Raw genomic sequence first — 12,246 nt, forward strand, 5'->3', positions numbered from 1 at the left:
TTAGCCGTATTGTGTGATGAATGTGATGATTTGTATAAGCTTGCCGCTTGGTGAGGTGGGTGGCCGGGGCCCTTAACGGACGCTGGGCGCTACAGGGAAAACATGAGATGGGGCATCTTAGTTTAAAGTTATGTAGGGAGAAAGAGACATGTCATGCATTTGCGTGAGCGTGATTATCGTCGCGGTGGTTCTACTCTGTTCTGTGAGTGTGAGTGGTTCTGTTCTAGTAATCAGTGGCGGTTTGTTTACATCTCCGTGGAAGGGGGAGGCGATCATGTGGTACTTATTTCCTCGTGGCCCTCTCTCACGGGTGGCTCTTGTTATCAGTAACGCATGTATTCTGATCTGTCAACTAGGCCTGAACAAACACAGAAACCGCTAAACCATGTGTAGGACGGTGATACCCAACTTTAATGCTCGTCAAAAAATGGACATCACTAGCTCTGTATCGTGGGCTGTCCTGTTTTGTCATCTTTTAGCACTACATCCTCTAATCAAACCTCTTTGTGACTAGGACGTCTTGTCTTACTTCAGTCTATTATGCCTTCAAAACATTAACATCTTGTCAAATTATGCCTACCAACAGTTATGGGAAGACCAGTATAGGATTTCATAAGCAATGAACCGTCAAACGCTATTAGGTGACCTTATAAAACACAACAGGGCCGATCTCATCTCACTGACCATATCTTACCTCGAATTAAGTAACAATTATAACCGTCCACAAGGCCCCATCAGCAAGACCGAGCTGAAGTTAGCAGCCCGTTTACCAGCACCAGTTGTGGCACGTAGACACCACGCAGTTGCACGTACGGCGGGTTGTGCCCTTAGCTTTAAAATGGTCGGACCAGTCCTGCTGTGTATCTCAAGTACATCTTGATATTTGAGCCTACACGGCATGAAAAGTGTATTCATGTTTACTGTGCTATACCGTGGGCAGTTTGTTGAAACAGAGCTGCCATGCTGAGCCTGGGAGCGTACGCGTACGAAATTTGATCAGTGCTCCACCCAACAATAACGTGATGCGCTCTTATAAAGCCGCGGAAGGGCAAGCACCCGCACTGGTTATAATCTTATCTAGGTGCTTATACAGCAAACGGTGCGTGTTTTAATTTGGCATGTCAAAACCGCATAAACTTCCGATAAAATGAAACTTGACAGAGGTGCTTTGATCGAACCACCAGCCACCATTGAAGCGTAGGAAGACTGAGAGGTCACAGGTCATGGGTGAAAGTTGGAGCAGCTAATTAATTGTTTTGCGCATGCGCCCCAAAATCACTATTATAGCTATGAAGAAAAGTTTCAGCTGAAATTTGCGATTGAGTTCAAACTCTGTTTCAGATTAACAGAGTTCGAAACCTACCCAATGACACAAGATGAGAGTATTAGAAGAAGGTATGAGTCTAAAATTTTGAGTTCGACCTCTTGTTACTAGAGTGAAAGACCCCCCAAATGGTAGATAATGTCGGAATGTTGCCGGAAACTAAAACTAAAGATATAGCTGTCTATCAATCACAAATTATGGTCATGACTTATTTTCTTTACAGTTTGAGTTTGAGTTAGTGTTTTGAGCCCTTTATATAATACTTTTAATTCGTTCCCGAGAGCTGCCCGACCGCCCGGTTCAGGGTAATGTGACCGTAACATATCCCTTAACTTTGAGGAGTTTTGAAGATCTTACTCGAGTTTCACAAACTTAACCCAATGAGGAGATTATTGGTTCTTTTAATTGAATAACATGTGTTGACCCTTTCACCTCACCTTAGATTAGGTAACAGTAAGTAGATTTTATGGAAGACATCTTTCCCCTCAAGACATGTTTCAATGTCGAGAAAATACTGAAATAGAAAATATGTCCTCTTTGTAGCCTTGATTGTACTTGTAGAAGTGACACTCCTAAGGTAGTCATGAGTGAAGTTGTAGAAGTGAAACTTAGTTCGTAGTTGTAGAGGTAACACCTGTGTGACTGTGGTAGCCTATATGTTAGCCTGGTATCCAAACCCCAGCCCGATCTCAAGTATCACGAAAGATATTTGAGGTTGGGGTATGGTATCCAGGCTACCTACATGTTGGCTATTATAAAGGCACTTTGCGCACTGTGCCTGCTTGAAATTCAGGAATAAAAGACTTGTTGGCTCAAAGTGATAGGTGACCATCGTTTGTCACTACAATATTGTTGTTACAAGGTTTTTATATCCATTTTGAAAATTTAGGCATCTTGTTTTTTACTCATCTTGTTTTTTTATCGTATAAAATTTGGAGTCTGCAGGTATGTCACCCACAAAATGTACGAGGGGCGTGCAATAAGTAATGGTCCTGACCCACTTCCAGTTGTCTGATCTAAATGAAATTTTGTATGTGTAATAATTCATATCTCTATGGGTTATGTTGCAAAAGACAGCTCTAAACTAATTGTGGTTTCTGATTTACTGGTGTTTGAACTTAGTCAGGTGCGAAATGGACCAGGTGTGAAATGGAACCAGTTGAGTGTCGCGCAGTGATCCGGTTTTTGTATTTGAAAGGACGCACACCAAAGAAGACTTTTGATGAAATAAATGAAACTTATGGTGATGATGCCCCATCATATGACCTTGTAAAACGCTGGCATCCTGAATTCAAACGTGGCTGGAAGTCTGTGGAAACAGCTCCCAGACCTGGTCGTCCCTCTTGTGCCATTGATGAGGCATCAGTTGGAGGACCAACCTGGGGTGTCCTACAAAATCGGTGTCCAGAGCTGCATCAAACGATGGGAGAAATGCATAACTCTGGGTGATTCCTATGAAGAGAAAGACTAATAACTGTGCCAAGTTTCATTAATCTCCTGCTATGGGAAATGGGTCAGGACCATTACTAATTGCACGCCCCTCGTACTGTGGCCTTACTGGGTGCCGCTCGTGTCACGCGGTGACATCGCGTGATGACTTCCCTGTAACTAAGACCATATGGGTGGGGGAGCAGTACTAAATCCACATAGTCAGGTCACTCCCAGGATCTAACTGACTTAGAACATGGCCATCTTTCCGAAGCAAAATACACACATTTTTAGTCATTAGAAACATGCAGTTTGTTTTCCCAGCAAGCGGACTGGCTACATTCTTTTCCTAGTTCTCATTCATGACCCAGTGGTGATGGCGCCTCACACCTTTCCTCACAGCATTGTTTGAAATTCTCGTAAAGTTTTACAACACTTTTTTGCACCACAATGCCATTGTTTTTTGGGTGTATGTATGTCAGATCTGGTCACATGGATGCCAGTCCCCAACTTGACCTCAAAGGAGTAGGACGTGGCTTCTTTTGGAGAACAATTTCTCGAGTACATGTAGGCATTTTCAACTGAAGAGTTCCTTACACAGCCCAACCCGTCTAAAATACAGCTCGAGCTGGTGGATAACGTTTTGCTGCAGCACATTGGCATCTCCGAACTGTTCTAGCAGCTGACAGACAAACCGGCCCAAAAAATTATGTCGCTGCCCCTCATCTTCATTTGCCCTACTGGAGCAACTGTTGGAATTTCTGACGAGCTGTCCTGTTCCAAGTTCGACCCGTTCCTGGTAGACCACATCTTGCATTATCTTCCTGCATTTTTAGTTTGTTTGTTTCAGGTTTATGAAAGTATTGATCGCATATGTTTGCTTTGTTTTGATCAATTCAACGCGCATGTTTTGATTTAACATCTCTACAGTTTTTATCTTAGAACCTGTTCTCTTAATGTAACAAAGGAGATTACTGTATGTATATGTTTATGTCCTTGATGTAATGCTAGTGCTGTTTGTACATTTTCTTGTTACAAAAAAACTCTTTATTATTGTCTTGTTCGTTTTATGACTTTCTTTCATGATCGTTAGAATTTCCTTCGTTTATCTTTTGAATAAAGATGTTCAGGAACATTGTTTAATTTGCTGTTTCCCTTTCTGTTAATTCTTTAATTGTTTTTATTTGTATGAGAATGGTGGGCGTCTCCAACTTAGTCAATTTATTCGTTGGTTGGTACACCCCTACCCCTAGGGAGACCATTCAGTTGAATGGTGGGCGTCTCCAACTTAGTCAATTTATTCGTTACTTAGTACACCCCTACCCCTAGGGACACCATACTATGTGGATTTAGTCACAAGAAATACTCGCTCCTGATTGGCTGAGGAAAGATGGCCATGTTCTAAGAGTGGGTTAGATGCAACAAACCTTACATGTGGGCTCACTCCGTGTCGCGAACTGGACCGGCACGGACCTCACTATGAGCGCGCCGGCTCCACCCGTCCTGCGCGGAGATGCCACCCTTGTGGGGCAGATTTTGTTAGATGTTGTTAAAGCGGTGCGGGGAGAGGCTCCCCTCCTGGAGGAGGCTCTCCTTGCTAGATTCGAAGCCGACGTGCCGCCCCGAAGCCTCAGCGACGACGAGCTGGCGGAGCGGCTGGAGACCCTCACGGGAGAGAACTCCGGTTTCCTCCTAGACATGACGGGAAAGGACCTCAAGGCACACGAGACGATCGTCCGCTTGGCGCACTTCTTGATCATGGCAGCCAACGATGCCGCGGCACCCAGGCAGCCGATCCGATCATCCAAGGCCGGCAAAACCGCAGCCCAGGCGGTCGCAAACCTCCTGGACCCCACCGACGAACCGCCCCGAGAGACCCGACGCCACCAGTTCGTCCGGCCTCCCTCCGCCAGCCAAAAAGGCAAAGCCAGTCCCACTGGAGGAGGACTCAAGCTCCGGTAGCGAGAGCGATCTCGAGGTTAGTACGATTTTCCGGAATGTTTGTTTTTTCGTACACCTGGGTTTTGAAAGATGTATTAAGTACTTGATGTATGGGCCAACCGCGGACACGGACGAAACAATGCGGTATTACCTGGCAGGACAGGTTTAAGTGGTAGCCTCCGCAAAAACGTTGACACAACACTTTGTTTTCCTAGTATAGGCAGGCGGGTCGAAGTTGTATCTCCCTGCAGGAAGGAAAAGACAACATTTTTATTCCTGGACGAGCGGGTTGAAGTTGTATGACCTTGTATCTCCCCGCAGAAACGGAAAAATGACATTGTATTTCCTGGACGGGCGGGTTGAAGTTGTATCTCCCCATAGAAGCGAAAAAATACACTTTGTTTTCCTGGACAGGCGGGTTGTAGTTATATCTCCCCGCAGACACGAAAAAACGGCATTTTGTTTCCCAGGACGGGCGGGTTGAAGTTGTATCTCCCCACAGACAGGAAAAAACGACACTTTGTTTGCTAGGATGGGCGAGTTCAAGTTACATCACCCCACAGAACCGGAAAAACAACATTTTTTCTGAACGGGCGGGTTGACGTTGTATCCCCGCAGAAACGGAGGAAACGAGTTTGTTTCCTTTAATAGCTGATCGGATTTGAAGTTGGTAACTATGACGGACATGAAAGACATGAGTTGTTCCCGGCGTATGAGAAAGGACCTATGCATGGCTTGACACGAAACGAATGAAACACGTATTAGTTATCCCCCAGTCGATTTTATAAGTGCGAACATATTCGCTGACTTGGTACATAGTGCGACCTAGGTTGAACACTTCACCCACAAATACAACACAGGAAAGTTTGGCTTCCCCCACCAGCACCAACAAAACGACGTCGTTTCTCCCCGCTAGCGAGAAAACCATTAGTTTCTCTGTTTTTTTCCGTCCAAAAATTAACCTGCCCCCGTTCGGTTTCCCCCACCTCTTGATTAGCTTGTGCAGATTTCTAAGCACAGGTTAAAAGAGAGTGTATTCAGTGTATTCTCGCCTTTTCCAAATCCAAAAGTTTTTAGCTTCGCCCCAGGTGGCTTTATTTTCTAATCGTGAGAAGACAGTTATCGCACCGGGCTTCTAATTACATCCAGGCCTACCGAGAGACAACCCGGGGTGTCAGCAACGTGCTCTCACAGCATGAAACAAGTCTTCATTATTCCCTGATCGATCATAACATTCCACCACGTCACAGTCGAGTGCCGACAAAGGCTCCCTACCGTCCCGGGTTTGGTAACATGTGTCAGCCAGAACCGCCAGGCCCAAATGATTGCGGCAGCGAGCGGAAAATTGGAGCAGTTGAAAATAAACCTGACGTTGGTTTCATTTAATTTTCTCTTTAGGAGATGCGAGAGCTGGACAAGGCGAAGGAGGCGTGTCTGGACCCCCTCGTTCACCGCTACCCCGCAAAACTCCACGGGCCACTGCTGCGCCTGCAGGAGAAAGCCATCCGGGTCGGGGCCAAAAGGAGCGTGGTTGAGCGCTATAAGAACTTAGCGAATTTCGTCCTCGAAAACCCCTCGAAGACAAACATGTGGTAGCTGGTGGCCGTAGGGGCAGTCAGACTAGTTCACAAGGTCTTTCTACTTCTGGCGGTTTTCGGCCAGATGTGCAGTTAAACGTAAATATGGGCCGTTCTAAAAAGTAACCGAACAGTTTGGACGTACGATGTTTTATATAAAAAAATGTATTCGCAATTAATTCATGGGGATGTTGTAGTTTTGCAGATTTTTATGAACAGTTAGGGACTACTGGATCATTTATTCTAGCAACTGGACGTAAAGAAACGCTGTATCAATATTCATACCACTAGGGATTGACAGTTGCTTTAATTAGATTCATCCGGTGACATTGGCCTTGACACTACAGCCTGCAAAGATTCAGGAAAAAAATCTGGAAATGACGTAGCACTACAGTAGAAAACAATTTTGAACATAAAGAAAATTACTCTTTCAACAGAAACATTGCTGCCGTTGTTTTCCCTCGGTAGTATGATCGTTAAGGTTGCAGGTGAGCAAAAGCTCCAAAGATTTGTTATAGGCTAACATACGATTCGTTCTATATAGGAAAATGATTACAGAGATATCAAACATTTTCCCGATAAGGCCAACGTTACATAATTCCACAAAGGGGCCCGGTCGGGGACCTTTGGTGAACGAAAAGTACGATAGGAAAGACAGAAAAAAACCCAAAACGGACCAAAAATGATTCAAAAGCATGCCTTGTGCATATTTATTGGCACAAACTTTTTTTGTTTCTTTAAACAGCCCGACCGGGCCCAGGTAGGAAATGTCACGAGTGGCGTACCATCACTGTTCCACTTAACTGTTCCTAGTCCGTTACAGGCTCAAATGCGTGTTTTTGGCCTTTCTGTTTACTGGTTATGACGTTCCAAACGGGAAAATGGCACGCGTCCGTTGCGTCGATACACTTCTGTTGATACGTTATAAAAATCGCGGTTCGGAAATCCCTCATTAACCATCAGTAAATGCATGACGTATCTGTGTTTAATCTTACAAATCTTTACTTAATTTTCAGAATGTAAGTTGGATCGACGTGGGAATTATTGGTCGATGCTACATATATGGTCCAGTCAGATATTCTATTCCTAAAATAGGCTAGCTACCTAGTAACATCAACATCTGGTCCGAATGAACTATACGGCATCTATCTTATCTGATTCAGCCTCTTCTTCAAGTGACCGACAAAATTAACATGCTGTGGCCTTAGCGGGTAGCTTGTCCACCGAGCAGTTTAATAGCGGTGAGCGTACGTGACTTATTTCATTCTGTCTTATTACAGGCTAGTGATGATATAGCCGTTGTATACAGGATGCTTTTCCAATCACCTTTACCTCCCTTCCACACGTAGAAGTTGGATATCTCTTGCAAATGCAGCCGTTTTACTTGTTTGATGGACGAAATATTCTGTATACTGGTTTACGCCACCCGACGTAACAGTGCACTGCATATTACACCCGATAGCCGTCGTTTGCGGCTTTTAGGCCGACATGTATATTGATATTTTGATGTGCCTTCGTTCGTGCGAAGCCAAGCCGAGAAAGGATATGTTGTGTCATTATTTCTTATTCACGGCGGTACATTTTATTTCTGTAACTTCTTTAATGTTTCAAAACTCGGGCTACACCAAAAGGTAAATGATAATGCACTTTTGTGCCCTTTGGTTATAAGAGAAATAGACCTCATCGGTCAAAGTAACGACACGTTAGCATCCCGAGTATTGTGGTCTGTCTACACAAGCGTTATCGCCGGTGCAATGAGACGAGTGGGAAAAGTGTTCGCCATGCATTCGGTACGTCGTAAGTTCGATCCCCGGCCGAATATGGTATGACGTGTTAAATGGTCGTGCTAATTTCTCAGCTTAGCACTCAGCATTCGGGAAAGAGTATGAAATTTGAACACACACCACAACCAGTGTCCTGGCCCCCTGCTGTAGTAATTGCAGTCGTTTGCCCAGGGTTACTGCAAGAACATGGGCGCCGCCCTATGCACCATGGAGCGGGAAGGACTTTGACTTGACATGACAATATAAGCGTTGTAATTCAATATGTATCACTTTTGCTATAAATTATATCTGAATTACTTTGATGCCTTACATCACTTCCGACTGCCTGTAACTAACAGAAAACAACACTTTACCGATCCAGACATACAAAAGTTGCTAAGTTAGTATCACTATTGCAAAAAATTCTTCATATCAATCCTCTCTCACAATCTGTCCCCACAGGTGAACGCCGGCATAACAACCCCCAGGTTACAGGAAGAATCGACTGACAAGTACACCCCTTTGTCGCGATGGTTTGGGAACCAAATGAACATCACAGCAATATGAAAAAAGGGAAGAATCAAGAGTCACACAACCATACAAAATGATATAACAGAAAGATATGAAATAAAAACCTTCAAACGAAACAAAACAATCCTCATACATACACGACATCATTACGCCGAATGGTCAAGCCAAAAATATGACTGACCCACTTTTCTCCCCTAACGATACATAATATCGGGTAATTTGTTAAAAAATGTAATGTGCTGTATACTTGATGGTGAAACGAGTATCTAACACATGAATTCCTGGTTTATAACATCGGTCACGTCATCGTATTATACGCCATACGCAAAGCAGACTAAAGGTCACACACAAAAACAAATTCCCTAGGGAATACCCGTAGAAAAATTCCTCGCATGCCTGCGGAATTCCTAGAATTCCTGTCAAACGGTCGCACACTATAAACATTAGGCTCGCCCCTGAGGCGTCGCCAAAAAAGACAAAAGGTATGGCCATTAGCTGCTGTCGGCCGCGGGGGCGAGCCGTCTTCATTCAAGCTACTTGGAGTAATGATCAGCAATGATCTTACATGGGGCACCCATATTGAATACATGCAATCAAAGGCTCAAACGCGTATACATTACCTGCGTGTAGTGAGACGAGCTGGGTTTACCTTCAGATGTTCTCTTGCAAATTTACATATCTTTCATCCTCCCGGCGTTAGAGTATGGCTCCCCTGTCTGGGGAGGTCTCCCGCGAGGTTTGTCAGATGATTTGGAAAAAGTTCAAAAGACATGCCTCAAGATATGTGGCTTACCCTGTAACCAACTGTCAACCCTTGAGTCAAGGCGAAGGGAGGCGTCTCTACCCGAGTTGAAAAGGATTCTGAAAGATCCCTCGCACCCCTGCCACGCCTTCCTTCAACCAAATGAGGAACCTCGATATGAACTGAGACGTAGAAAGCCGTATAAATTGCCAGTCAGCCGTACTGAGAGACATAGGAACTCGTCCCATGTCACTATGTGCAATGTTGTCTGTTCCCATGTGCAATATCGTCCGCAAGGTGTATGTATACATGTACTCAGGTGTTTTGTAATTGGTATTGACATCGTTAAGAGATTTTAACTAATTGATACACGAAATGTTTTTTTTAGATTATCCTGACTTTAATTGCCATTGTGTTAGAATCATGAATATGCTATCATTAATATGTAATGTTTTCCTTGTACAATCGATACAATTCAGTCTGATTGACTGCCAAGTTGATTAAATAAAGTTTGATTTGATTTGATTTGTTTCAAAGGGAGTCAAACGGCACCTACGGTGGGCTTTATACTAAAAATTTATATTACGCCATCGTGGATCTGCCTCGAGATTAGCCAGTATTTGATTAATTGTATCTCAGCATTGATCGAAATGGGAAAGGTTCCTAACTCACCACGGATGCCGTCATTTGAAGATTTCGCACGAACTCCGAGTAAAAACTTTTGGAAACTCAATGGTGTAAAATTCTGGGAAACTAGTATGTGGAGGAAGTCGTATATTTTCAATTGCTAAGTTGTAATTTTCTAATTTCATTCCAGATGTAAGTCTCAATAATCAATCCTTGTCTGATCTTTTCTTAAAATGGATGACGTAAGTATGAGTGAGGTCCGATCCGAAGGCACACTCTTTCTAACAGTTGCAGGGAGACCTCCCTCTAAATGGAATTTTTTTTAAAGGAGGAGAAAACAGTTTTTGGTAAATATTCTGGAGTTTGTTTTGATGCAATAATTTTGATTGCTTTAGACGTTTGGTCAAAGGCTCGCTCTCATTGAAATATCGAAAATGCTGTCGCCTGATATTGAGCAAATTATAGACAGCATGACTGGTCCCTTTTTTCCACAACCTCTGAAATATTTTACAAAAAATGCACCACAACATTCATATTGGTTCATGGCTTTGAAGGTTATTATAGCCTCGGTGGGATTTCAACCACTAAAAAATGGTTGTCGCCTGAGAAGATTACGATGGTCGCCACGGTTATATTATCCATGTATAAGACTAGAAATGACGCTTTACAGTTTTTCTGGTTTTCTAAAGAAACAAAAGAAGGGACATTGACTGCCATTTGTATCCCACCTTGCTTACAAAATGTTGTACAGAAAATTAAATGACTGTAACAAACGTTTCCATTGTTTGATGATTTCTAAGCATTCTGTCTGACCCGGTGCAAAAATGCTGCCCACTTTTTAGATGTCCCTAGGGACGTGAAATTATACCTAAATGATGTAGACAATAATGTTAATCCTTTTGAAGATAAAGGGTTAATATTTACTGTTGTAACAGACGCTACCGGTAACGTTTGTTACCTGCCCTGTAATGCATTACAAATGGGGGCGAAAATATTAAGTTGCCATTTTTTGGCTATGGTTAAAAGAGGAATTTTCCTAAGCAACCAGGTAGTTTTCAGTGAAAATAAAGCTGATTTATTTTTCGACCCAAAAATGCCATTTTCGACATTTCAATGAGAACGAGTGCAAAGCATGTCAGTTCGGCTCCGTACAGTGAGATAGGCAGTACAAATATGACCGAAAGCTAGCTACGATTTATGGCTGAACCTGTTACGGCCAATCATCTCACCGCTCATGTAATGATAATTATTTGCGTTTGAGGAACTAACTTCGTTACCGTGACGAATTAGCATATAATTGAGTTTCTGCAGTAACGCAGGTGTATCACAGGTGTATGGTAAGTACTTATAGTGCTACAGAAGTAGTCTGTTCATTCGACGCTTGGCACGACACCCAGGAAGCAACAAGGATTTTCTACTTCTCACATCAAGATGGAGGCACGGGCGGTCAACCAGGCCATTGAAGTTTACAACCGCTCTTTTCTGTTCGCCATGTCTAAACTGAACTGACGAAAGAACACAAAGAGACAGTTCTGGACTCCTAGAATGAAGGTGAGGAATTTCGTTCCGATAGAAAGGTTTTCTAATGACTGATAAATCAGACGCCGGCTGGCTAACCGTTTTAGAATAGTTTCGGAAGGAGGTAGCGGATAACATTGCAATCATATGCGTATGTTCAACAATTCTACTTGCATTGGAGCTAAGAGAGGCAAGAAATATTGAATGGAAGGATAAGGAAGCCGCTAACCAGGCAATTGATTTATCCAGCTATTTCTTTTCAGGTACTTGGTATCGCTCTTCTTCAAGCAACAAGAATCCCGGATTATGAATTGCTTACAGAGGAGAAAAAATGAGGATAACTTCCCACAAAATAAGTACTTACAGAAGCGTGTGCATCTATTGCATTCAAGCAAGAGAGTTTGATTTGATTTTTGTTTCGAATTCCACAGGCTGGGGCTTCGGAATGCATCCAGGTTTGCATGATAATGCCAGTGCTGTAAATAACCGTGTTTTTGTTTCCACTGCAGTTTTTGATCTTGGAAGCTTGGACACATTTAAGAAGTTTCAAAGTGTCCTCCTTTTGTATGCAATCCCTTTTCTATAGCTAGCTACGCATCCATCAGGTAAATAAGACTTTTTCTTGTTTTATGGTACGCACATTAATTTGTGCTCTAACGTATGTCCCAGTGTCTGGACTTGAGCAGCAAAAGAATTTGGGAAAACGTAAGCAGGGCACGTTTGCTCAGGTAATTTCTAAATTGATTCTTATCCAGGTAAATGTGTAATAACATACGTATACTATATTATGTTGGC

General features: G+C 43.1%; 1 protein-coding gene across 1 annotated transcript; it reads left to right on the forward strand.

Annotated features, from left to right (window-relative positions):
- The first annotated feature begins 4,180 nt into the window (after positions 1-4,180).
- On the forward strand, positions 4,181-7,510 carry LOC118408214. The gene is made up of 2 exons (XM_035808900.1): positions 4,181-4,730; positions 6,092-7,510. The coding sequence occupies exon 1, from the start codon at positions 4,232-4,234 to the stop codon at positions 4,712-4,714; it is 483 nt and encodes a 160-aa protein (XP_035664793.1). The 5' UTR covers positions 4,181-4,231; the 3' UTR covers positions 4,715-4,730; positions 6,092-7,510.
- The last annotated feature ends 4,736 nt before the right edge of the window (positions 7,511-12,246 follow it).

The sequence above is a fragment of the Branchiostoma floridae genome, chromosome 1, assembly GCF_000003815.2.
Source record: "Branchiostoma floridae strain S238N-H82 chromosome 1, Bfl_VNyyK, whole genome shotgun sequence".
Classification (NCBI taxonomy): domain Eukaryota; kingdom Metazoa; phylum Chordata; class Leptocardii; order Amphioxiformes; family Branchiostomatidae; genus Branchiostoma; species Branchiostoma floridae.